Source organism: Bubalus kerabau, chromosome 1 (genome assembly GCF_029407905.1).
Source record: "Bubalus kerabau isolate K-KA32 ecotype Philippines breed swamp buffalo chromosome 1, PCC_UOA_SB_1v2, whole genome shotgun sequence".
Classification (NCBI taxonomy): domain Eukaryota; kingdom Metazoa; phylum Chordata; class Mammalia; order Artiodactyla; family Bovidae; genus Bubalus; species Bubalus kerabau.
Genome location: NC_073624.1, coordinates 16,062,726 through 16,087,848, shown reverse-complemented (window position 1 = coordinate 16,087,848; position 25,123 = coordinate 16,062,726). Strand labels below are relative to the sequence as shown.

The window sequence follows — 25,123 nt, the reverse complement described above, 5'->3', positions numbered from 1 at the left end:
ATCGGCAGGGTGCGGGTACCTGGGCCCTGCCTAGATCGCCGAACACCGGCAGCTCCCAGGGCTCGGGAGTCCTGGTTTGGGAGAGCCGGGGGCCCGCCCATTGCTGTTGGAGAAAGCTGCGTGATTGGCTGGAGAGGGGCCATGGGCGGGCCCAGACGCGAGGAACTGCTCAGCGATTGGCTGGGAGGCACCAAAAAAAGGTCCAATTCAAACTACTGGAGCCGCCTTTCCAGAGGGTTGGCGCCGAGTTCCACCCAACCCCTTCGCTTAGTTAGACAGATAAGCAAGCCAGAGTTGTATTGGTCAGATCTTCCCGGTGCAGCGCCTTTCCAGAGTTAGAATGAGAAGAGAGCTGTGATTGGCCAATTTTCAGGGGCGGGCACTCTAGGCCTTGTCCGGCCTTCGCTTCGGGGACTAGCGCCCGTCCTGGGCATGGATTGGGCTGCAGGGTTGTCAGCTTGATCTGGGGGGCGTGGCCAGCACTGATAAAGACTGGGGCCGGAGCGGCAACTGCAGTAAGTTCCACCGCAGTTAGAGCTCCGGTGGGCAGCCAGAGGCGGAGCTCGGAGGTGCGGGCGGCTTCACCGCAGCGTTTCCCGATCGGGTGTCTAGCCGCAGACTCCAGAGAGGAAACGGTCCTCTCATTCTTCTCTCGGTGACATGTGAGTTGACTCTGATGTGGGGGGCGCGACACCTCGTTGCCAACTCTCACCCCAGCGCCGGACTCTGCGGGACCGAAAATGGCGCATTGCAGCAGCTGCGGCGGCGCGGGGAACCACCGCCGCGCACCGCCCCCGGGCCGGGCCACCCCCCCGGGAGGGGAGACAGCACCCCATTCCTGCACCAGCCGCAGCCGGCACCGCACGGGCGCGGCCGGGGCGCGGGGGTCCCACATTCACTGCCCCCTCTCCTCTCGCCTGCGGGACTCCTCAGTCGGGTCTCCGGCGAAGGTGGGGCGTGGAGGCACCCGAGAGGGGCTCCAGGCTCTTTCTTGTCACTGATCAAGGCGGTACTTAGGGCTTCTGGAAGGACAGTCATGCGTGCACCTGCCAGTTAGCTGCTTGGGTTGCTCTGCAGCGTCTGCACTTGTGTACACCCCTCAACCCGATCGCAATGAGCAGCCCCCTCTTGGTAGTGAGCAAAGCTTCAGAAACTTGTCTGCCAGTTCTCTGGTGAGCAGCTCACAAGGACTCCAGGGGCAGTGGTAGGCAATTCCGAGCAGCCCTTCATCCCAAGGCCACCCATAGAGGAGGTGTTTTCCTGTCAGTGAGTCTTAGCCAAGTATTTGGAAGAGAAATAGAGCTGAGGACCACTCCCGCACCTCCACCTTCCCTTAACACATTAGGTTTAGTCTCTAATAATCAATTTAGTCATCTGGTCATGGTCATCCCTGTCTCAAGATCCTAAGGGAGAACTATAGCTAGACAAGTGGAAGAACTTCCTGTTCTTGCCCAGAGTCCTGGCCTGGTCCAAGACGTATTCATGTTGCTTCTCTTGGTGACAAAAAAAAAGGGGAAAGATGTACTTATGTTATATAAGGCTTATAACTAGCCTTGGATATGTTACTCCTGCGTGTTCCCAACTCCCAACAAGTAGTAAGTGAAATGGTCCCTTCCAAAGCTTTCTAACTATTTGTATTTGATTTCTACAATTTTAACTGTATATGGTAGTTTACGTGTTTTGGCCAAGCCCTAGGATGCTCTGTGTTTTCATTTTGGGCAGGGGGAGCCTTCTCCGCTGACTGGTTCCCAGTAGCATCCATGTGGGATGAAGGAAGGAGGTGAGGAAAGCATGGTGACTAGAAGGGTGTCACGAGGTCTCTGACCTTAGTCTTGTCATTGGTGCCACCAGCCTGGACTGCTTCCAAGACCAAACACTGGCTGCTTCCTACTCATTGAATTTTCCACTTTCATCAGAGAATTAGATTGCTTAGCTCAGTAGTAGCAGAGGAGTCTAGTGGCTTCCAGAGCTCCGTATCTTTACTTTGCCTCTTTTGTGCCTTAAAGGGAAATGAGAAAACAATTCTTTTAACTGGGATGAGTCAGGTGTCATCTGCTAGAATAGCCTTTCTGAGGGGTTATTCTCTGTCTCAGACTGAAATTTACATAGAGAGGAGGAACTTCTGGGTATTAGTTCTACTGTGAATAGTCAAGGCTTTTCCTTTTTGGTGACTTTGTGATGTTTCATCTGTAGTACATTTACTATTGGACTGCTCTGATGAGGTGTGCTTTGTGAGATTCTGCTTCTGTTTGAGGAGTTCTTATAATTTCTCTTCTCCATCAAATTTGAGCAATTTCTCTCCTACCTGCGAGTTCTTCCTTGGCAGAGAATAGCTCAGCCTTAGGTTAGACTTCTGAAAATTCTTTAGGGCATGAATTTAGCTTCCACGTGTTGGGAGACATGGAGGGGGATTTATTTGGAGGACTCCATGCTTGATGGGGCTTCCTTGGTGGCTCAGATGGTAAAGAATCTGCCTGCAATGCAGGAGACCTGGGTTCGATACCTGATTTGGGAAGATTCCCTGGAGAAAGGACTGGCAACCCATTCCAGTATTCTTGCCTGGGAAATCCCATGGAGAGAGAAGCCTGGAGGGCTACAATCCATGGGGTTGCAAAGAGTTGGACACAACTGAGCGACTAACACTTTTTTCATGCTAGATTATTCCCCCACCCTAAGGCTAAGGGAGAAAGAGAATGGTCTCTGTATATATTCAGTGTAAACCAAGATTTCTCTTTGGGACATAAGAACTAAGAGAGTCTCCTAGACTTGATGCCAAATCTAGAAAAAGAAGGGACAGAATGTCCCTGATGCCTATACACTGAGGACTGTGTCCAGTATTTTTGTTTCCTGCCTAGGCTCTTGGAACAGTCTCACAATTAACACAATTGGTTTGGGCCCCGCTTCTATCTAAGTGAGCCCCCAACCTTCTCTGCCAAAAAATGAAGCAAGCAAACAGTTCTGACTCACTCCAACTACAGAGGCCTTTGGTGATTCTCCAAGTCGTCCTACAGTGGCCACGACACACTATAATCACTACGTGAAATATACCAATAACTGACTCCCCTTCAGCAGAGTCTGTCCACTTGGCTTTTATTTTCATATTCAGCCTTTGCAAAAAAAAAAAAAAAAAGCTGTTAATCTGTACGCTTGTCCTGAGTGCTTGCTCAGTCACTCAGTCATATCTGACTCTTTGCGACCCCATGGACTGTAGCCCACCAGGCTCCTCTGTCCATGGAATTTTCCAGGCAAGGCTACTGGAGTGGGTTGCCATTTCCTTCTCCAAAGCTTGTCCTGAAGGTTTAGTTTTTTTGCATATAATTCTCCTAACCTGGATTGGAGTTTTCCAGGTTGACTTCTGGGAGGCAGAGAAATGACAATCAGGATACGGCTTGCCCATTTGTCCCTGTAGCCATTGTGCCAGAGTATGCGTTTGAGTTTGGGTCAGAGGACAGCCCAGATGAGAGCTCTTGACGCCACCCTCCACCCAGGGTGTCGCTGGGCCCCATCAGTTGCAAGATCTTTTGTTTTTTTGCCTTGTGTCTCTGTATCGTATCTCCCCACTTGGCATTGCCAAGGAGCTAGACCCCTGCTGTTTGCGAATAACCTTATTATTGCCACCACCTTGGTGCTGCGGGGCGAGAATGCACGGGATTCCTTTCTTGCCTCATGCACTCTGTGCCCTTCTCTCCAAAGGTCTGCTCCAGCTCAGCCACCCACTGAAGGGGCAGAAGGGGCTGCCCCAGGTGGGGGTCCCCCTGGCCCTCCTCCTAATATGACCAGTAACAGACGACTACAGCAGACCCAGGCACAAGTGGAGGAGGTAGGTGGATAGCTTTTTCTCCAAGGGTTTCCAAATCATGGGAGTCTGGAAACTTCTCTTTATGTAGAGGGGCAGCTAACGGCTCTGGGAGGCAGGGCACCATGTAGAGTTAGGCAGGGCAGCCTCTGGGTGCTCTCCCCAGCTCTGGGGGAGCTTAGCTGCTCTGTGTTCCCATGCCCTGCTCAGGTGGTGGACATCATACGTGTAAACGTGGACAAGGTCCTGGAGAGGGACCAGAAGCTGTCAGAGCTGGATGACCGAGCCGACGCTCTGCAGGCGGGTGCATCACAATTTGAGAGCAGCGCTGCCAAGCTAAAGAGGAAGTACTGGTGGAAAAACTGCAAGGTGAGTGTTCCTGTCCCCTCCCTGTTATTTTCCTGGGTCTCAACGCACAGGAGGCAGGAAAACCCTTAGGTTCTACATTCTCTGTGGAATGTGGAATGGTTCCACATCCTCTGCTGGCGCCTCTCTTGGGAGGAAATCTGGGAGGAAATCTGGATCGCCGCCTTCTTAAGCTGCATTACCCAAGCTAGCCACCAGGGTACGCTAGAGCACTCAGAACCACTCGCTGGGGGCCCTGGAGACCTTGAGGAGTTTGGAGGGATTAGTCAAGCTGCTTTTTCCCGGAGGACCCCTGCAAACATTCTTACCTGTCCCTTCCAAAGACACACCAATGTCAACACAATGGCTGGGGTAGATACATATTTAAACACCTGCAGCTCTTGGGGAATGAGCTGAACACTTTATGATGAACAATGAACCAGATGACTAAAGGTTCAAAGTTTGCATCTCCTCTGGTGTTCCTTTGAAAGCCTCCAGGCTACAGGAAGAGGGGAAAAGGAGAAGGCTGCAGATGCTCTGACGTTTTCGAGAAGCTCCAGCTGTGGTGGAGGGGTTACTGTCTGATGGGGGAGTGGGGTGGTGCACAGGGTGGGGTTGGAAGGCTTCCAGCTATCCTGGGGGCTGTGTGGCTTCTTCCACTGTTCCCCAGGACTGGGGCAGTGCTGCTCCTGTGTCCCCAGCCCGGGGCTCCTTCCCTCCTTCCCCAAACCCAAGGGCTCACTCTTTGTCTATGTTCCCCCAGATGATGATCATGCTGGGAGCCATCTGCGCCATCATCGTGGTAGTTATTGTAAGTAAGTATCGCTGAGGTTGCTGGTGGGGTGAAGAGGTGGGAAGGTCCCGGAGTCTCCTCCCAGCCCTGCCTGCCTGCCTGGGGAGTGGGGCTGCTCTGACTGAGGTACGGAGATCAGATCGCTGCCAGGGCGGCGGGGAGGGTCATCATTGGGTGCGGGAGGGCAGGAGGGGCTTCCTGGATGGATATGCCTTCCCTCTGCAGGACTGTGGGGGACCGTGGTTCCTCCTGTTCTGAGGAGGTAGGGCTGTGCTCTTTTGTCACAGGCATGGGTGGAGGGTGCCCGTGGGGGTGGGACACCTGCGGCCACCCCTGGTGCCTAGTAACCTGATGTCATGTGCCCTCTTGTCTCCCGTCTCTCTCTTTGCCATCTGGGACCTCCCGATTCCTGTGTCCAGTCTACTTTTTTGCTTGAGAACGTGCCACCCCGTCCCTGTTCTCCCCGGCCGTCTGAACTCATGTCCCTCTCTCCCTCCGTTTCTCCCGGCACTCCCCCATCCGCCTTCCTCCATCCCAGCCCCGCTTTGCCATCGCCCACTCCTCCTCCTTTGTTGCTTTCATTTGCACTTGGTCCCGCGACACCGGAAATGCTGCTCATGGTGCAGTCTTGAGGTAACTGCCTGGTAAATGACAGCGGGCATCTCCTTCCTCCCCTCTCATGCTCTCTCAAGTTCCCCCAAAGGGTTGGAGGCAGAGGGCCTAGGAAGGGGCGGAGCTGAGGTGACCTACCCAAGAAGGGGCCAGGACTAGGGGGAGGAGAAGAGGCTTGTGTTTGTGGTGTTGCCAGGAAAAGCCAGGCCAGGCCGCTGGCAGGAGGTGGCTGGGGACAGCTGGGAGAATGTCCCTCACCTGGAGTCCTTCTCCTGGGCCAGGCCTTGCAGGGGAGCCTGGACCGGGTCTGCAGTCCAGCCTGGGCCTGGTGCAGGATGCCTTAAGAAAGTCAAGCCTGTTTTGCAGAGGGATGTCCCATCCGTTAGTCTTAAGATTTTCTGTCTTCAGGGATCTTACCACCTTTTACTTTGTCCTCCAGCGACCTGGAGGACACATATTCATAGCGAAAAAATGCCAGGACTCCCATTCCCATCCTAGAAGCAGTCCCGCCAGCTCATATCTGGATGGGGCGCTCGTCCATGTTTTCTACACCATTCTGTGTTGTTCATGAGGGTGTCAAATAATTTCATTTAGCCAGAGTTTGAGACTCACTGAATTTTACTGGCATAGATAAAGAGAGGATGCCTGTGGGTTATAGAGACACAGCAAGTCCAGGGCCTAACCCGAAAAATAACAAGCCTGGAGGGAGTCACTTCTCACCCTCTCGTTCTGAGGTTCCTGTTGCTCCTTCCTGTTGATGGAGGAGGATGAGGGGCTGGAGGTGAGGAGCCCTGGACCCTTGGGGAGTCCTTACCCCCCTATACTCCCCCAGTGAACTTGCTAAAGACAGGGGGGGCCCGGCCGTGCTCTGAGTGCTGAAGGAGCCCAGTGCCCGCAGCGACCCAGCCCCGGGGTTGAGGTGGATGTCAACAGACAGGCCTGCTTGTGGGTCCTGTGCCGCCTCGGGGCCTCCCCACCCAGAGTGGCCTCTGTTCTTGCCGCAGTTCGTTCCCATCCCAGAGCACCCTGTGCACCTGGACTCCGCGCTGCTTCCTCCGCTCCCTAATTCTCTGTGTGGTTTGTGGCACAGACAGTGGGACCCGAGGACGGGGTTGCTCGGCCTGCTCAGGGGCTGGGGCTGGGCTCAGGAAAGGGCATCAGTGGGCCAGACCAGGTGTGAGGGGCGGAGGGCCCACCCGGTCCCCTCATGCCTCCCGTCCAGCCAGCGGGAGGCGGCAGGGGGCCAGGCTGGGCTGGCTGGCCCTCCATGCAGTAGCATTTCACAACGCACAACCCTCCTGCCTCTCCCTCCGCCCCGACCCCCCTTCCCCTCGTCCTGCCCCAGGGTGGGACAGAACAGCTGGACGAAGGCAGTCAATGTGCCCTCCTCACGGCCCCCCTCGAAGGCCTCCACTCTCCCCTGGGCTCCCCTTGCCTGATGCAGGGGGTCACCGCCGGAGAAGAACCACCACTGGCCTCGATGTGTCCCAAGCCTGGAGCAAACCCGCCCTCCTGGGCCGCCCCATCACAGGAAATCACTTCTGGGTTCTGCCCCGTCTGTCCCAGAGGTAGTTGGCTCAGTGCTTCTGGGGACGCAGGCCTTCTACGCTCTTTCTCACCCCGCCTGTCCCCTCTTTTGTGTCTTCGCTGTCCTCACCCCCGCACCCCACACCCGTGTGCATAAGCACATATGCAACTGAGCCCGGGGCTCGGCGGCTACGTGAAGCTGAGGCCCCACAGCCCCTCCTCGGTTTGCCATGAGACGGTGTGGGGTCTCCGCTGTGTGTCTGTCATCACCTCTCTGTCTTTTTTCCTAACCCCACTCTCCTCCATGTATGGAATAATAACAGATGTACTTCCACCAAAGGCATGTATTCACCAATTTCCTGTATCCTGAACAAAGGCCAAAAAATACAGCTTCCTACCACTAAAGCGAGTCGGCTGTTGTTCGGGCTGGAGTGACCTCGGCGGGGCGGAGGGTGGTGTTTCTCTTTGGTTCCCTTCCCATGGTGCTTTGGGCTGGAAGGATGGCTGATGTGTGCCATCACCCTCGAGATGAAAGGTCTGGGTGTTGGCAGGGGAAGTGGTCTCCGCTCTCAGCCTTCATGCCTGATGCCACCCGGTGGCTCTTCCAGGTGTGAGTGACAGGAACCCGTGGCAGGAAGCTGAGTGGCGTCTCACCGACAGACACCTGCAGGTCTTCTCAGACAGCTGCCGCCATCTCCCCCTAGGTCCTGGGCCAGGCGCTCTGCTCCCCACGACCCTCATGCACAGCCGTCTGCTGTCAAGTCCAGTGCACTGACCAGACCCGTTTTAGAAATGACTAAAAGGAGCAATCTCTCCCCTGCAGCTGAGGGGGTGAGGGGCATGTAGAGTCCTAAAATGTCCAGCAGCCATCCAAAGGGGCAGGAACTTAACCACAGCTCAGGGTTACACAGAGCAGCTGAGACGGGGCCCTGGGGGCCACCTCTGAGGGTCTCTGTTTCACATCTCGGACACTTGGCTGGTAGAGTAGCAAGGCTGGGAGGCGGGGCCCCGAGTGGGGAAAGACAGACAAGTGGAGAAGCTTTGCTTCTGAGGACACTTGGCGCTTTTATTTGCACATAGTTCAGTGACTGTGTGTTCGTCCAATTCCCACCCTGTCCCACTGCTCCTTTCTGAATTTTTTTTTTCTGGCATCTTTTCCAGCCCCACGCCTCCACCTCCAAGCTGGCTCAGGTCTCAAGCTCCACCCAGACCTCTGCCGTCCTGCCACCCTGCCACCTCTCCACGCTCTTTCCCTTGGTATATTGGCCCAGGGCGTGCAATGAAGGAGGGCAGGGGCCTGTAGAAATCCAGAGTCAGTGATCCATGCCTTCTTTTTAGCTTTCTTGGGGCCTTTTGGAGTCTGGGACTCAGCTCAGAGTCCTTCTGGGAGAATGTGAATCTCTTATATTTAAGGCAGGAGAGCGGCTACCCAGAGTGCCTTGAGGTTTTGGGAGACCTTGGTGAGGTAGCTAGGAGGAAACAGGAGGGAACGAGGTTGCTGTCAGTGGGGTAACCCCAAGAGCCAGGATTGGGCTGGCTTTATTCCTGGTCTGGGCGTGGCGGTGTTCAGAGCATCTGATCTCTAAGTGAGGGCGGTCAGGGATAGAATCCATGGTGTCCAGGCACTTTCTTACCTTGGCGTCTCTGCAGCCCCAGGAACAGCAAGGTCAGGACGAAGAGGATGCTGGCCAGAAGGACTCCCAGGGCTGACTTCTGCTCTGCAACTGACAGAGGCGTGGAGGGAAATCAGTGGCAAGAATCATCCTGAACCCTCGCCCACAGCATGTGCATGCAGGAAGCACAGAGCGCGCTCTGTGTGTGTGTGTATGTCTCTGGCCGAGGAGCTCCAATCAGCTGCTCCTCTGCCCTCACCCAGGGACCAGGCATATGGGGTGCTGGGACCTGCTAGGGGTGGTTGTCCGCCTGTTACTCCACACACAATCCTCCACCTCTTCCCACTTTGTGACAATAGTTTTCCAAACTGTCTTACAAGAGAGATTTAGTTTAGATTAGCAGTTGACCCTGATGCTGGGAAAGATTGAGGGCAGGAGGAGAAGGGGGCAACCGAGGATGAGATGGTTGGATGGCATCACCGACTCAATGGACATTGAGTTTGAGCAAGCTCCGGGAGTTGGTGATGGACAGGGAAGCCTGGCGTGCTGTACTCTGTGGGGTCGCAAAAGAGTCGGACAGGGCTGAACAACTGAACAAAGCTGCTGACAGTTAAACTGCAATTTTGTAAATAACTGGGGAGTGATGTAAGCTGAGGCAAAATACCATAAACTTCAGGGAAGCTTATGGCCTTTCAAGCCACCAAGTAATGCATTTCAAGTTGCAAACTCTGCATTGCATAAGACTTTTCCATGCAACATTGTAAAGCAATTTTCCTCTAGTTAAAAAATAAAAGTATCAATGTTCAAAAAATAAACTTTTCAATATCCCCCAAACATTAAAAACAAAAAAGACCTTTTGATGACATTCTGTGGCCTCAGGATAAAGTTCAGCTGGAGGCCTGTTATTTGCCCACCAATAGCAGCAGGGGGGTTAAAGCTGTAGAGAAATCAGGCGACCTATTGTTCACATTTTCCGTTTTACCATTTTCTAGGCAGACAACCTTGACTGGACATCTGTAAGTGCCGTTGCGTCTGCGCTATGTCGCTTCAGTTGTGTCCGACTCTTTGCGACCCTCTGGGCTGTAGTCCGTTACTCATCTCTAAAATGGGAGGTGTGAGAATGTGTGCTGGCCCACGTCTGAGTGCTCAGTGCAGTGCTGGCTCAGTCCTGAATAAATACAAACACCGCTCAAGCTTCGTGACCACAGCCCCCTTCCCCCCACACCCTTGCCCCTAGCTGTGCGACTCCCCCGGTTCTTTCAGGTTATTCTATAATGAGGCTGTCACACATGCGTTCCTTCTGTCCCGGTGTTCCTGGCCATCTGAGCCTCGCAGGCCCTCCCCATACCCCCCGGGTGGGTCATCTGCCCTGATGGCCTAGTCTGTCCCTCCAGCTCCTCGAGGGCAGGATGAGGAACTGCTCAGCCCTGGTCTCCAGCTCTCAGCAGTGCCTGGTACCCCAGGACCCAGGGGGTAATAAAAGATTCGGGGAACATGTGGTCGGACCTCTGAAGGCCCCCACCTTGGGAAAGCAGCAGCTGAGACCATGGGAAGCAGAACTAGGCCAGAGGGCAGGAGCCCTGAGCCCAGGTGTGGAGGTGGGGAAAGGAGGGCACTCCCATACCTGGTGGGGCAACCCAGGCGTGGACCCCCACGGGTTCCTCCAGGGAGACGTGGGTGACCTGGCAGGTGTAAGTGGCTCCCGCAGAGCCAGGCTCCGCCGTCAGGGAGGAGGAGATGCTGTAGGTGCCAGCTGGGCTCTGCCGGAGGCTGGAGAGGGAGGCGCCAGAGACAGGGGCTGGGGAGCCACCCTGCTCCTCCCGGGTCCAGGTCACAGACACATCCAGTGGGTAGTAGCCAGCAACATTGCAGATGAGGGTGGCTGGCGGGGCTGCGTTCAGCAAGCTCAGTCGTACTTTGGGGGAAGCTGGAAGAAAGGAGGAGCGATCAAATCCCACAGGGATCACCAGGACAGCAGAGGAGCCTGGAGCCTTCTCCTCCTGCTGAGCATGATAGCAGGTTGTGGGGGAGGAGGGTTTCTACTCAGTGAGGTGCGGGGTACATCCTGGAGGCAGGACATAAAGGGGCATGATTCCCACAGGTCACTGAAAAACAACAGCAAAACCAACTAGAGGTTGGCTTGCTCCTTAACATCACCATCAGCCAGTGATTTTAAACACTCGTGTAAGGTGACGTAAGAAAGTCGCTCAGTCGTGTCCGACTCTTTGCAACTCCATGGACTATACAGTCCATGGAATTCTCCAGGCCAGAATATTGGAGTGAGTAGCCTATCCCTTCTCTAGCAGATCTTCCCGACCCAGGAATCGAGCTGGGGGCTCTTGTGTTGAAGGTGGATTCTTTACCAGCTGAGCTACAAGGGAAGCTTTGAAACAGTCCTCCCGGTGCGGGGCAGGGACCCTCTCTGGTGGGTCAGTGGTAAAGAATCCACCTGCCAATGCAGGAGACATGGGCTCGATTTCTCGTCTGGAAAGATCCCCTGTGCCACGAAGCAACTAAGCCCACGAGCCACAACTAGTGAGCTTGTGCTCTAGAGCCTGGGAACCACAACTTCTGAGCCCACAAGCTGCTACTACTGGACTCGCATGCCCTGGAGCCTGGGCTCTGCAACAAGAGAAGCCACCACGAAGACAGACCTGTGGAGGGCAACTAGAGGGAAGTCCAGGGACCCAGCACAGCCATCAATAATAAATAAAAGAAACAAAATTAAAAAAATAAATAAAAACAATTCTTCCCGCCAGGACCGCCCCCACAGCCCCTCCCTGGTTTGCTTCTGCTCCTCCTTAGAACGTGGTCCAGAAGGACTGGGGTGACTGGAGATAGCCCGCTGGGGCGGGGCAGCAGGGTCTTGGCCGGGACACTTCTCAGTGGAATTATCCTAGAGCCTGATGGGAAACTGAATGGAATTCTCTGAGAGCCTGATGGGAAACTGAATGGAATTCTCTGAGAGCCTGATGGGAAGCTCCATCTGATGCCATCCGTGCTTCTAGGACAGAGAAGGCACTCAGGTTCTGGGACTGCAGTCTGCCTCTCAGCAAAGTGCCCTTGTGTTTGATCCCATTCTGGAAAACACTCTCATAGGCATATTCCTTTTCCTCTCTGCAGGGTCACTGACCCTGGCCTCACCTTGGATGTAGAGCTGGATGACCTGTTGAGCTTGGAACAGGGAGGTGGTGATCTGACAGATGTAGGCCCCCTCATCCTGTAGAGTGAGGCTGGGTAGCGTGAGGGAGGCATCTCCAGCTGTGAGCAGCTGCTCAGGCTCCAGGGTAGCACCCTCCCGCTTGGCCTGCCCCTGCCCTGTGGTCCAGTGGTATACCAGCTGGCCACTGCCCTTATGCTGCAGCCGCCACTCCACGCTGGTAACGTCCAAGCCAGGTGCCACGGAGTAACCACAGTGTAGGGAGGCTGTGGACCCCAGCAGGAAATTCAGGGATGGCGTCTGTGTGGTCACCTGGAACTCCACTGTGGGAGAAAGTGAAAAGTGTTAATCACTCAGTCGTGTCTGACTCTTTGCAACCCCATGGACTATGAGCCTGCCAGACTCCTCTGTCCATGGGATTCTCCAGGCAAGAATACTGGAGTAGGTTGCCATTCCCTTTTCCGGGGGATCTTCCTGACCCAGGGATCAAACCCTGGTCTCCTGCGTTGCAGGTGGGTTCTTTACCATCTGAGCCACCGGGGAGAAAGAGGGGTGATTGTGGGCTGCTCCCTCCTTGAGGCCACCTGACCCCTGAGCTGTAGCACGCCTGGGGCGTGTTGAGAGACACCATGCACACATGGTACTCTTCACCATTTTGGATTGTACCCCCTGCACAATCTGATGAAAGTTACGGACCAGACAAATTACACATGCGAAAGTATGGGTTACTGTGGACCCTCAGGTAGAAAGGAACTCCTGGAGCAGCCAGCAAAGCTTTTGGAAGCCTGGTTCTTCCACTTACTGGCTCTGTGACCTAGGGCAAGCCACTCAGTGTTGCCATGTTCATGTGCTTAGGGCAAGGCTGACGAGAAGACTAAAGAAGTCAGAGTTTAAAAAAGCACACAGTGATGAAATCTGATCCAAACATGCTGAACTTCAGTCTAATGAAAAAAAAGACAAATCCAAGTGGTGGGACATCTACAAGATAGCAGCCGGGATTCAGAAACATCCAGGGGGACTTCCCTGGTGGTCCAGTGGGTAAGACTCCACATTCCCAATGCAGGGGGTCTGGGTTCGATCCCTGGTTGGGGAACTAGATCCTACATGCTGCAACTAAGACCTGGCACAGCCAAATAAATAAATTAAAAGAGAAAGATAATGAACAAATTCTGTGGGCCTGTGTTCCACTCTTATCTTGAAGCACTAGATCAGGCTAGCTGCTCCCTGCAGAAGCTAATACTCAGCTCACTAAGGCAGCTGTGGACAGCACAAGTGGATTAGAGCATCACATGTCTTATGTCCTCAGGTCACCCGACCAGGTGAAAATCATCCCCCTTTGGGGTCTTTGGGAAGAACAGACTGAGGCCTAGGGAACCCCCTGAGATGACCAATGTGCATGGAGATGGTCTTGTCCCCTACCTTCTCCTACTATTCCCCATCTCTGCCCCTTTAAAAAAAAATCAAAACTTTCTGCTGCTTTTCGTTTTCTCACCTGCAGTCCGCACAGTCCCCTGGGGGCTCAGGGGCAGTTTCAGCGTGGGGTGCAAGACAGCCTCATTCTCAGCATCCTCAAGAGTCTTCATCACCATGGAGACACCTGGTCCTCCTCCAGACACCTGCACGTTGGTGATGAACCAGGTTGCCATCTCCACGGTGGCCTCTGGCCTGGCCTGGAGGAAATAGCGGGAAATCTCACAGGTCACCTCCTTCCCGCTGCAGTCGGCGTGGAGCAGGGCCTCGGCCTGGGGAATCTGTACCAGGTTCACTGTGGAGAGAAGAGGGCAGCACAGATATGGAGTTGGGTAGAGAATACCTGGGCTGATGGGAAGCCGGTGTGGGCGAGCCTACTTGGGAACCAGACTCAGGAACTGGAGGGAGCCCAGAAGGACTGGGGCACAGGGTGGAGGGCTTGTACCTGAGGCCTCGAAAGCAATGAGTGAGTTGTCCTTGGTCAGTGTATCCACTTGGAAATCCGTGAGGCCTTCCAGGGAGCCATCGTCTGGCACTGGTACCTGCCTCAGCACCAGCACGGCCTTCACCATGTTCTCACTGCTGGCGAACCCTCCATGGTGCCCACCTTCTTCCATCAGGAAGCAGTCCAGGACCACGTCCACTGCCTGCCATTGCCTTTCTGCTGCAGGGAACAGGCTGGTGTGAGCACCCTCTTGCCCAGAAAGTTACTCCTATATTTACTCCCTGCCCGAAACTACCAAGTCATCAAGGGTTAATCTTCTTGATCCCTAGCTCCTCTCCTGTTTTACCCTGAACCAGATTTATGAAACTCTTATTTCCAACAATCCATGAAAAGCTCTCTCTTCCGTCAAAGGAATTCTCAGCAAAAGGAAATGAATGAGCAAAGCTGCATTGGGAGAGAAGACGAGCCTGGTTGTTGGACGTTAACAGCGTCTCAACTTCCCAGTTAGTCCCCAGGGTCTGTTGCTTTTGCGGTGTAACCGAGAAGGCCCCTAGTTCCTTGGTTTGGCCCTTTCCACGGAGTTCTCAGCCTCCCTCCCGAGCAAAATTGGTTCTCACCGTTACTAGCCGCGGAACCTTCCACCTGTTGGGCTTAGAGGGCGCTTGGAAGCCATCCCCGGCCCCTTACTCTCTCTAGGACCTCGGTGAGGGTGACTACCTGATGCTTCTTGAGCCCAACGCACCCTACCAGCCTGTCCACCCGACTCACCGACGTTTGCCGCCCCGGAGAAAGCCAAGCAGAGCAGTAGGCACCACCCCTCGGCGCCCATGGGGGCTGCTCTCGGGCCCTCCTCCCCCGCCGCCCTACTTCAGTCCCCCCGCTGGCCAGGGGTCGGCTGGAGAAGGGGCTTCAAACACCCCTGCCTGGTCGGCCGCGTGGCGCCGTCAGTCTTCTCCGTCTACTTGGCTTTCGCTTTCACTTTAAGAAAGTGTTATCACGGCTGCCTTAGCCGCTGGCTGAAGCCGCTGGAGCCAGAGTCTGGTCACTATTCTTCCTTTTCACCTTCTCGCCCGCAAAAGAAATCCCCTGGTGATTTCAGGACCTGACTCTGCTGCGTGCGCCCCTTTGCCCTTTTGTTTCTGATCAGCCCCAAGAAAGTGTAGACAGAGTACGGGAACGGAGGCAGGTTGGAGGAAGGAAGGGACTGATGACAGACGAAGGCTCCCCAGCAGCTGGGACCTTCTCCCACTTCCCTTCACCTGCCAGCCCCGCCACCACCCCCGGGGGCCCCAGCGCTTCTGCGCCGAAGAAAGCTCCGCCCTCAGATCGTGGGGCGGGCGTGGCCTGAGCGCAGGGTGGGCGGGTCCGCTCGCAGGTTGGGCGGGTCTGCGCGGGAAGTGGGCGTGGCCTGTGTTGGGAGCCTGAGTTCCGAACAGGAGAGCTATGCACGCTGTGTTTTGTAGCTTTATTTCGCCAGGTTTCTGCAATGGCACCCCACTCCAGTACTCTTGCCTGGAAAATTCCATGGACAGAGGAGCCTGGTAGGCTGCAGTCCATGGGGTCGCGAAGAGTCGGACACGACTGAGCGACTTCCCTTTCACTTTCCACTTTCATGCACTGGAGAAGGAAATGGCAACCCACTCCAGTGTTCTTGCCTGGAGAATCCCAGGGACGGGGGCATATGGTGGGCTTCTATCTTTGGGGTCGCACAGAGTTGGACACGACTGAAGCGCCTTAGCAGCAGCAGCAGCAGCTGGACCAAAGATACAGCACGTGGGCCTTACGAAGGCGGAATGCTTTCTGCCTGGAGCCCCAGCCCTCTTGCAGCTCAGGGCTGCAGCTGACCTACCCTGTCTGGACCCACGACTTGTCCCTCTTGAATGCAGAGTTCCAGAGAATAGCAAGGAGAGATAAGAAAGCCTTAAGTGAACAATGCGGAAAAAATAGAGGAAAACTATAGAATGGGAAAGACTAGAGATCTGTTCAAGAAAATTGGAGATAAAAAGGGAACATTTCATGCAAAGATGGGCACAATAAAGGACAGAAATGGCAAGGACCTAACAAACAGAAGCAGAAGCGATTACGAAGAGGTGGCAAGAATACACAAAAGAACTGTACTGAAAAGGTCTTAAGGACCTGGATAACCACAATGATGTGGTCACTCACCCAGAGCCAGACATCCTGGAGTGTGAAGTCAAGTGGGCCTTAGTAAGCATTAGTATGAGCAAAAACTAGGGGGGAGGCGATGGAACTCCAGCTGAGCAGTTTAAAAGCCTAAAAAGATGATGCTGTTAAAGTGCTGCACTCAATATGCCAGATTTTAAAAACTTAGCAATGGCCACAGGACTAGAAAATGTCAGTTTAACTCCAGTCTCAAAGAAAGACAATGCCAAAGAATGCTCACACTACTGTACAATTGTACTCATTTCACATGCTAGCAAGGCAATGCTCAAAATCCTTCAAGCAAGGTTTCAGCAGTGTGTGAACCAAGAACTTCCAGATATATAAGCTGGATTTAGAAAAGGCAGAGGAACCAAATAACAAATTGCCAACATCTGTTGGATCATAGAAAAAAAGCAAGGGAATTCCAGAAAAGCATCTACTTCTGCTTCATTGACTATGCTAAAGCCTTTGACTTTGTGGATTACAACAAACTGTGGAAAATTCTTAAAGAGATGGAATGCCTTACCTGTCTCCTGAGAAATATGTATGCAGGTCAGGAAGTTAGACAACAGCAGCAGTTGGAACTGAACATAGAACAATGGGCTGGTTCAAAGTTGGGAAAGGAGTACATCAAGGCTGTATATTGTCACCCTGCTTATTTAACTTCTATGCAGAGTACATCATGTGAAGTGCCAGGCTGGATGAATCACAAGCTGGAATCAAGATCGCCAGGAGAAATATCAACAACCTCAGATATGCACATGATAACACCCTAATGGCAGAAAATGAAGAGGAACTAAAGAGTCTCTTGATGAAGGTAACAAAAGAGAGTGAAAAAGCTGGCTTAAAACTCAGCATTCAAAAAACAAAGATCATGGCATCTGGTCCTATCTCTTCATGGCAAATAGATGGGGGAAAAAATGGAAACAGTAGCAGATTTTATTTTCTTGGGCTCCAAAATCTTTGTGAACAGTGACTGCAGCCATGAAATTAAAAGATGCTTGCTTCTTGGAAGAAAAGTGAAAGTGAAATTGTGAAAGTGTTAGTCACTCTGTTGTGTCCCACTGTTTGTGACCCCATGGACTGTACCTCACCAGGCTCCTCTGTCCATGGAATTCTCCAGGCAAGAATACGGGAGTGGGTTGCCATTCCCTTCTCCAGGGGATCTTCCTGACCCAGCGATCAAACCCGAGTCTCTCACGTTGCAGGCAGACTCTTTACCGTCTGAGCCATTAGGGACAACAGCAAACAGTGACAAATCTAGACATCGTATTAAAAAGCAGAGACATCACTTTGTCAACAAAGTTCTGTATTGTCAGAGCTATGGTTTTTCCAGTAGTCATGTACGGTTTTGAGAGTTGGACTATAAAGAAGGTTGAGCACTGAAGAATTGATGCTTTTGAATTGTGATGCTAGAGAAGACTCTTGAGAGTCCCTTGGACAGCAAGGAGATCAAACCAGTCAGTCCTAAAGGAAATCAACCCTGAATATTCATTGGAAGGACTGATGCTGAAGCTCCAATACTTTGGCCTCTTGATGTGAAGAGGCGACTCACTGGAAAAGATCCTGATGCTGGTAAAGATTGAGGGTAGGAGGAGAAGGGGGTGACAGAGGATGAGATGGTTAGATAGCATCACCAACTCAATGGACATGAATTGAGCAAACTCCAGGAGATAGTGAAGGACAGGAGAGCCTGGTGTGCTGCAGTCGGTGGGGTCACAAAGAATTGGACATGACTTAGCGACTGAGCAACGACAGTTTCTCAAGTCTGCACACAGGAAAGGGTCCCGATGAGAGGGTGGTGCTGAAATTCGAGGTGCCCTCTCTTGATCTCCTTGGATGGCCAGTGGGGTGAGGTGGAGGCTAGGACTTGATTGCAGTGGTGGCCTTCTCTGAGGAGCACTGGCTCAGAAGTAGGAAGTAGGCTCTGGTTTTCGGTAATCCTCCTGAATGGGGATGGCACTGCCCTCTTCCTCGCTGGGACAGGTGTAAGGACAAGGACAAGGCTCAGCGGGTGCCACTGGACTTTCTCCTGCATCTGCAGAGGAGAATCAGAGGAGTTGTTGGCCCGTGGTAGAGGAGGGGTGAAGGGAGAAGGGGTGAATGAAAGCGGGCTGTCAGGAGGGCCCCTGTATAGCAGAGGGGAAGAGAGGCGACAGGCTGGTAAAGATGGAGCTAGAGAGGCCCAGAGGTTCCAGATTGGGTGGCAAAGCCAAGATGGTGGGGTGGGGTGGGGTGCAGGACCTGTATTTTGTCTCTTACTTAATCTCTTACTTAATTTTCTTTGTTGATGGAGGAACAGGGCTCCGACTATGGTGAAAGCAAGAAACATTCCAGAGAGGAGCACAAAGATGCGGATGCAGTTCGCGCTGCACAGGGACCTTTGGGCTGTGATGGGGTGGGCAGGGGTCACAAGGGGGCTTGGGGGAGGGCCTAGCCCTTGATTCCCCTCAGCCAAGCCCTCCTGCCCGCTTCTCTCCCCTTCCCCGCCTTCTTCCCCTACCCCCACCATTGGACCATGTCCTTTCCTAATCTCTGGACTCTGTTTCTGTTTCTTCTTTTTATTTATTTTTGGCTATGTTGGGTCTTTGTTGCTCCGTGGCATGTGGAATTTTAGTTCCCCCACTAGGGATCGGGCCCAAGTCCCCTGTATTGGAAGTGAGGATTCTTTACCACTCAACTTCCAGGGAAGTCTTTTCTTCCTCTTCTTACCCCTGCTCCTAGGAGCTTTGTGGCTGGCTTCCCTTTGGGGGGCTTCCCTGCGGGCTCAGATGATAAAGAATCTGTCTGCAGTGTGGGAGACCTGGGTTTGATCCCTGGGTTGGGAAGATCCCCTGGAGAAAGGAACGGCTCCCCACTCCAGTATTCTTGCCTGGAGAATTCCGTGGACAGAGGAGCCTGGTGGGCTACAGTTCATGGGGCCACAAAGAGTTGGATGGGACTGAGCAACTTTCCATTTCCCTTGTGAACCCTCCTGCATGCATTCTCCTCCTCTCTTGGGGTGGGGAGTAGGGAGAAAACTCACGTGACCAGTGGGTTGAGAGGGTTGGGGCCGGCAGCCACCTGGAGTTGGCCAGAGTTTGAGTGTGCCGATCTGTCCTGGCCTCTGGGATCTCTGGAAAAGCAGACGAGTTGGGTAGCAGCCACGGGCCCCGGAGGGCACAAGGCAAGACTGAAGGCCTGAGAGGCCCTGGGGGAGATGGGAAGGTGGACACGGGGTGACAGGAGACAGCTTATGTGGGGCTAGGTATAGGAGAGGGGATGCTGGTTGGGGTGTGATCAGACCATGGGTTTCCTGGATTTTACCTTCAGCATAAGGTAAGTGGGAGGTTTGAGGGTGTGGGCCTTGGGCCTGGGCTGGACCATCACACTCCATACAGTCCTTGTCCCTGCATTGCTGGCCCTCGGGGCAGGCACACTCTGAGTTAGCCGTGAGGGTGCAGTTTCGAATGAGAAGACCTGGTGACGGAGGAGGAGGAGGGAACACACAGGGTCCACTGGCTTAATCCCCTCTCCAGCCCCATCCCAGGCCCACCTCTAGGGATGTGCTACCCTTCCCATCCCTGCCTCCCTGCCCCATTCCACCCAGGCCTGCCCCTCCTCCACCGTCACCCAGTGTCTTTGCCAGTAGTGTTATTGTTATTCAAGAATACCTCGAACCTTCTAGAAGCTTCATGGTTCAGAAGTTGAAACAGCTTGCATCATTTTCCCTCTCGCTCACCGATGCTTTTGTAACTCCTTACTGAAGTATACTTACCGAGAGGTATACAGGTCACAAACATCTCATATGAGAACTGGGACAAATCAGACTCAGGTGTAACGAGCACCAGATTAAGAAACAAGATGACCAGTCTCGTGCGGTTCTAGTCGCTAACATCCTTCCCACCAAGAATAGCCACTGACTTCCGGACCTCTTAACACCACGAGCTGGTCTTGCCAGTTTCTGAACTCTGTACATGGAAGGAACCCTGTGCCTGTGCTCGTCTGTGCCTGCTTTTACTCAGCTCTTAGTGAGACTGATCCACAGTGTTGAGTGTGACTGCAAATCATTCATTCTCACTGTCGCATAGTTTTCCATGGTGTGGCTACACCTAGCCATCCCTCTACTGTTAATGGGCATTTGGGTAGTTAATTGTTACCAACTGGGAACTGCTGTGATCTCGGATAGGTTTTTCACCTGTACTGACATCCTTTGCCTTTAAAATAGAGATTGTAGTCGAGTGTAGAGGTCAGGTGCTGAGTGGCTGCCAATCAGTGATCCTGGGGCAGGAGGGTAGGAAGGGCACTGCGTGGGCTGGGCTCCCAGGTGGTTGGGGGCAAGAAGAGAAGGGTGATTCTGGGGAAGGTGGAGCCTGGATGTGGGCCAGGCCTGAGTGGGAGTCTCTGGGGGCCATTGCTTAGGGCAGTGCACTCATGGGAACCTAGGGAAAGCAGCCCTCATAGGCGAGAGAGGGCTACAGAAAGGGACGTCTGAGGATGCTGAAGAATTCCATCAACCCTGACAATTTCCTTAGCACATGCCTTTGGTCAGGAAAGGGTGTGAATTTCTTCTTATCCTTATTCCTTCTCATCTTTATGCCCCTGTGGCATCTCCTTTCTGAATTCTGACTTGTAGTCACTACTAGAACTTGCTTTCCTTGTGGCTTACTAGGAATTGTGATCCAGCCGGGATAAGGATCTGCAAGGGGAGAGCATTGATGGGGAAGGGGGGACGGTGGTGGTAAACGTGGGAAAGGGTACGAAAGGTGAAGGAGATCCAGGAGGGTACCTGCCAAAAGGGATGGGAAGGGTTAAAGAAAGGGGTCTGGGATTGGTCAAAAGCCAGTGAAGTGCCGCTGTTTTCAGTGGAGCCTTCAGGAGCCTGGGAGTTCTCTTCGCCGTGTATAACCTGTGCACAGAATCCCATGCTGATTGCAGGCGCTCGTCCATCTTACAGATGGAAATACTGAGGTTCAAGAGGACCCAACCCAGTCAACTTCTGTCCAGTGCCCTTGAGTCCTGCAGCCAGTCCTGCCTGGGTGCTTTGGGGCTCTATGGGCTGAACCTCACAGAGGAAGATCGTGGGTTGCACTGGGCCGGAGAGTAGTGAAGGGGGCTGGACTGGCTCAGTACTGGGAAGAGGCCTTCCAGTGGGGCCTGCAGAGTGAGTTGGGGGGCTTTGGCTAAAAAAACCAAAAACCCAATATTGCTGGGGGTTTTGGCCCGGAAGAGAAACACACCCATGTACAGTCCTATTTGTAAGTAGACTGAGGAATACCTCTTATGTGTTACAGATGTTGCCACTTGAATGTTTTGCAGTGGCAAAACCTTGTATTTATTTTAAAGAATACAGTATTGAAAAAGCTAACTGGACTCAATGCATTTACAGGCAAGTAATATCGTACTTGAGTTAAATAGCCCGCAAGTGTATCCTGCTGGAGAATATCTGTTCAAAGGAACCACTTTCAAGCTCCCGATCTATGTACACTGGCACATACGTCATTTCAAAAATTCTAGCTAAAATGGAAAGCATGACAGTGTTCACAACGCAGCTGCTATTTCATTTCTTAATTGTAAAAAAGATGAAATCACAAAATAAAAGTCAAGCCACATACACATTCTCTTTCCTACACTGGCTTTTGGAGGGGGAAAAAAAAAAGGTTGTGGTTCACTAGCTTGTATTGTCACGTCCTTAGGAAGATGTATTCCAAGTTCCAGAACAAATGTGCCCTCTGAGAACACCACCAATTCATCAGTTGGGGAGGGGGTAGGAACGGGGGGTGAGTTGCTCATCTGAAATCTAGGGTCCCCGAGCCGCTTCCTGTTTTGCATCGATCGTAGTCATAGACCCCTCCTCATCAGTCCGTCAAACTCTGCTCACCCCTGCCCTGAACCACTTCTTCACAGCGCTCCCTGTACATCAACACGCCTTGCCCAGGGCACCCCAGTTCCCACCATGGGCTCCACTGAAGCCACAGAAGCTCAGACTCCCCCTGCCCCAACCTTCTTGCTTCTCCACACCAGCTCTCCGCCCTGCTCCCCCAAACGCTGGCCCACCTCACCAGAGTTACAGTGCCGGCAGCTCTCACAGTGGGGCCGGCTGTGGTGGTCCGGCATGAAGGAGACCCCCGGTGTACACGGATTGCATTGAGCTGCCTCTCCGTGCTGCTCGCAGTCCTTCACCAGAAACGTTCCTGTGAGCAGAGTGCCAGGGTCAAGGCCCCAGGAAAACCACTCCCCTGCCCTCTCCAAGGGGCTGCCTCTTGGCCTCTGCAGCATTCCTCCCTGCTTCCCTCCGGTCCCAGGCCTGGTCCTGTCTCTCCCCAAGCAGCTGGCCCCTGGAAAGGCCCCCTCTTACCTGGTTCACACATCTGACAACACCATCCTCCCTGAGCCCGGTATTGCTTCTCCGGACAACTCTTGGGGCCTGGGGTTGCCGAGAGCCCCGCCAGGGTCCCCAGAACCCACAGCCAGCAGGGAGGTAGCCGGGCCATGACTCCTGCCCTGGGGGGAGCTCTTCCTGCACCCCAGCTGCTGACTGCGGGCCTCAGGGCGGGGCGGCAGGGTGGGGGGCAGCTGGCACCTTCCCAGCTGGGTGCTGATGTCTCTTCTTAGCACCTCCAGGGCAGGTCTTCTCGGATTAGTCCCGAGTTAGTGGCAGGCTGACCTTTGATGCAGTTGAAGCTCTCTCTCGTAGCTGTTTTTCGCTCAGGCAGTCACTGCCACCCCTCCCCCTTTCCTGTGCTGGGTGCTGGGTGCTGGGTGTGGGGCCGGCTCTGTCAGAAGACCTGCTGTCTTCGAAGATGCCCCGATGCCCAGCCTCTCGTGGTCTCTGTCTCTCTTCCAAATTGAATCGTCTCTGCTTGCCACTGTTACCAGGTGTTGGATGTTCACAGGGATCTGCTTCCCGTATTCACACATCTGTACACAGAAATGCCCACCTTTGCCCCCCTGTTCAAAGCTGCGTGTCCCCACGCCTCCCCCACGTCTCTTCCTACACAGATGTCATCAGTTTATAGAGAAGGGAAACCAGAACTGAGTACAGGTGTGCACGCTGTCCTCTGAAACTCTTGGGGGGCAGGGAGGTCAGATAACGCTCAGAATTTTTCAGATTTGGGGAAGAAACCAGCCCCATACAACAAATTCACGGGGCTGGGGCATCGCTCACCACCCAGCACAGTGTTCCTGTCCCCAGACTATCCACTGTTTCGGTGGGTGAATAACGACTATAACCAGCCTCGCGTCAACTGACGTCTGGTTTTACAGCCAAAAGAGTTTGCTTTGGGATTGTTCAGAATTGCACACAAGAGGCTTGAACCTGTGTCTGGGCCCTGTTGGGCTGTGTGCCAGGAGCTCACGCATGGTCACTTAACCTTCCTGCCAGGCCTCCCACCCCTTCTACCATCTGCATCCTCTCCTCCCACCACCGGCTGTGTTTGCCCTGGGTCCTGGAGCACCTGAGTGTCTGCTCGCCCAGCTTAGGGCACTTGGGATTAAAGGCTGTTCCCTGTTTCCCCTGTATCTGTGGCTCTCCTGGGAAGACTGATTTGGGGATGTCAGAAACAGTGGAACTTTCCTCTCTTTGAGTCCCAGGAGCGCATTGGTCATAGCCTTGTTTCTCCAGGCTATTTTTTTCACTCAGGGTCTTTGCATTGTTTCCATTCTGCTCATGAAACCTCACACCCCTGTGGGCTCCTCTGTCAGATCTGTTCTCTGTCTCACTCTTCGGTTTCCTTTCTCTTCATTTTTTCCATCCTCCTGCCTTTCCCCAACCTCCTCTACTCTTCAGGAGGGTCCTCTCGAGTGGGAAGCCACACAGGGGTGTGATCTGAAGAGTTGCTTGTGCAAAACCATCCCGTTGGCTATATCCAACCAAGTGCCTGAATTCCCCCCGCTCAGAGAGCCCTGGGGATCTGAGATTCTGCTGCCACCAGTACCTGCATTCCCAGATTATGGTCTGTATCTTCACTGTTGGTGTTTTTTTTTTTCCTGCATGGCTTGCCAGATCTTAGTTCTGAGATCAGGGATTGAAACCTGGGGCCTCAGCACTGAAAATAAGGAGTCCTAACCACTGGCGTGCCTGCTAATTGCTTCAGTCATATCCAACTCTTCAGTTATGTCAAGTGGACTGTAGCCGGCCAGGCTCCTCTGTCTACGGGGATTCTCCAGGCAAGGATACTGGAGTGGGTTGCCATGCTCTCCTCCAGGGGATCCTCCTGACCCAGGGGTCGAACCCGCATATCTTACTGTTCTTTACCACTTGTGCCACCTGGGAAGCCCCCTAACTACTGGACTACTAGGGAATTCCCTTCCCCGTTGGTCTTTTTTTTTTTTTTTTTTAATATTTATTTGTTTGTTATTTATTTTTGGCTGTGCTGGGTTTTCATTGTTGCTCTGGCTTTTCTCTGGTTGTGGCGAGAGGGGGCCGCTCTCTAATTGGGGGGCAAGGGTTTCTCATTGAGAGGGTTTCTCCCGTTGCGGAGCACGGATTCTGGGCCATTGAGGCTTCAGTAGTTGTAATGCCCGGGCTTAGCTGCTTCCCAGCATGTGGGATCTTCCCGGGCCTGGGATTGAACCCTGGTCTTCTGCCTTGGCAGGCGGATTCCTTACCACTGAGCCACCATGGAAGCCCCCGTGTTGGTCTTAAACCTTAAGGCAGCCTCAGAGAGAGATGTAGGGATGGAGAACGAGGAGAAGAACGAGGAGGAGTTGGGGACCTTTAAGGAGAAACTTTCCAAAGAGGGAATTGAGGATGCTGAGAACTAACCGCCTCCACTAGACCCTGGGCTCCCCCACAGGAGGCCTCTTTTCTCTGAGCCGAGGCCTGTCTCTTCCTCTACTCTTCACTCTCTGGGTGTGGCATGGAGCGACAGGGAGGCAGGAGCAGAGTCTGCCCAGCTCTGCTGGAGAACCCCTGGCCAGGAGTCAGATTTCTGGCCCTGGCTCCTCTGGACAAATGGAATGACTTCGTCTGCCTTTTGTGCTATTTGCACCAACTTCTGGTGGGCCTCACCTGTCCTGGATCTTGCTCTGGACCCGACAGTCTTTCCTGTTCTCCACTCACCTGTGGGTGCAGCCTGCTGACTTCTCCCCATCGAGTCCTCCACCACCACTTTCTCTTTGGGGATTCAGCTTCTCCCCAACTCTTGGCTGGCGCCAAGATGCATGATCTTTTCCCAGAAGGGTCCCTCCTGTTCTTGAATCTCCGGAGACAGAAGTC

At 53.5% G+C, this 25,123-nt stretch overlaps 3 protein-coding genes across 12 annotated transcripts; 1 reads left to right on the top strand and 2 right to left on the bottom strand.

Annotated features, from left to right (window-relative positions):
* The first annotated feature begins 483 nt into the window (after window positions 1-483).
* Window positions 484-8,356, top strand: VAMP1 (vesicle associated membrane protein 1). 3 transcript variants are annotated; one of them, XM_055568982.1, is made up of 5 exons: window positions 484-662; window positions 3,694-3,820; window positions 4,007-4,165; window positions 4,905-4,956; window positions 8,235-8,356. In XM_055568982.1, coding segments are annotated over exons 1-5 (462 nt in total). In that variant the 5' UTR covers window positions 484-660. The 3 variants fall into 3 exon arrangements, with proteins under 3 accessions (XP_055424957.1, XP_055424950.1, XP_055424966.1); XM_055568975.1 differs by lacking the exon at window positions 8,235-8,356 and adding an exon at window positions 6,892-7,467; XM_055568991.1 differs by lacking the exon at window positions 8,235-8,356 and adding an exon at window positions 5,354-7,030 and having other exon boundaries at window positions 491-662.
* Window positions 8,357-8,404: 48 nt separating this feature from the next.
* Window positions 8,405-15,046, bottom strand: TAPBPL (TAP binding protein like). 3 transcript variants are annotated; one of them, XM_055568951.1, is made up of 7 exons: window positions 14,530-15,046; window positions 13,762-13,980; window positions 13,339-13,611; window positions 11,831-12,169; window positions 10,311-10,613; window positions 8,708-8,797; window positions 8,405-8,542 (listed from the first exon to the last, which is right to left on the bottom strand). In XM_055568951.1, the coding sequence occupies exons 1-7, from the start codon at window positions 14,588-14,590 to the stop codon at window positions 8,499-8,501; spliced, it is 1,329 nt and encodes a 442-aa protein (XP_055424926.1). In that variant the 5' UTR covers window positions 14,591-15,046; the 3' UTR covers window positions 8,405-8,498. The 3 variants fall into 3 exon arrangements, with proteins under 3 accessions (XP_055424926.1, XP_055424932.1, XP_055424937.1); XM_055568957.1 differs by having other exon boundaries at window positions 13,762-13,977; XM_055568962.1 differs by lacking the exons at window positions 8,405-8,542; window positions 8,708-8,797 and adding an exon at window positions 9,619-9,854.
* Window positions 15,047-16,452: 1,406 nt separating this feature from the next.
* On the bottom strand, window positions 16,453-23,338 carry CD27 (CD27 molecule). Of its 6 annotated transcripts, none has more exons than XM_055566072.1 (6): window positions 22,262-23,338; window positions 21,966-22,097; window positions 19,231-19,383; window positions 18,950-19,039; window positions 18,187-18,312; window positions 16,453-17,962 (listed from the first exon to the last, which is right to left on the bottom strand). In XM_055566072.1, exons 1-6 carry the CDS (start codon window positions 22,395-22,397, stop codon window positions 17,832-17,834), a joined length of 768 nt encoding a protein of 255 aa, XP_055422047.1. In that variant the 5' UTR covers window positions 22,398-23,338; the 3' UTR covers window positions 16,453-17,831. The 6 variants fall into 6 exon arrangements, with proteins under 6 accessions (XP_055422047.1, XP_055422048.1, XP_055422049.1 ...); XM_055566073.1 differs by having other exon boundaries at window positions 16,455-17,962; window positions 18,199-18,312; XM_055566075.1 differs by lacking the exon at window positions 22,262-23,338 and adding an exon at window positions 19,682-20,812 and having other exon boundaries at window positions 16,457-17,962; window positions 21,966-22,081.
* Window positions 23,339-25,123: the final 1,785 nt, after the last annotated feature.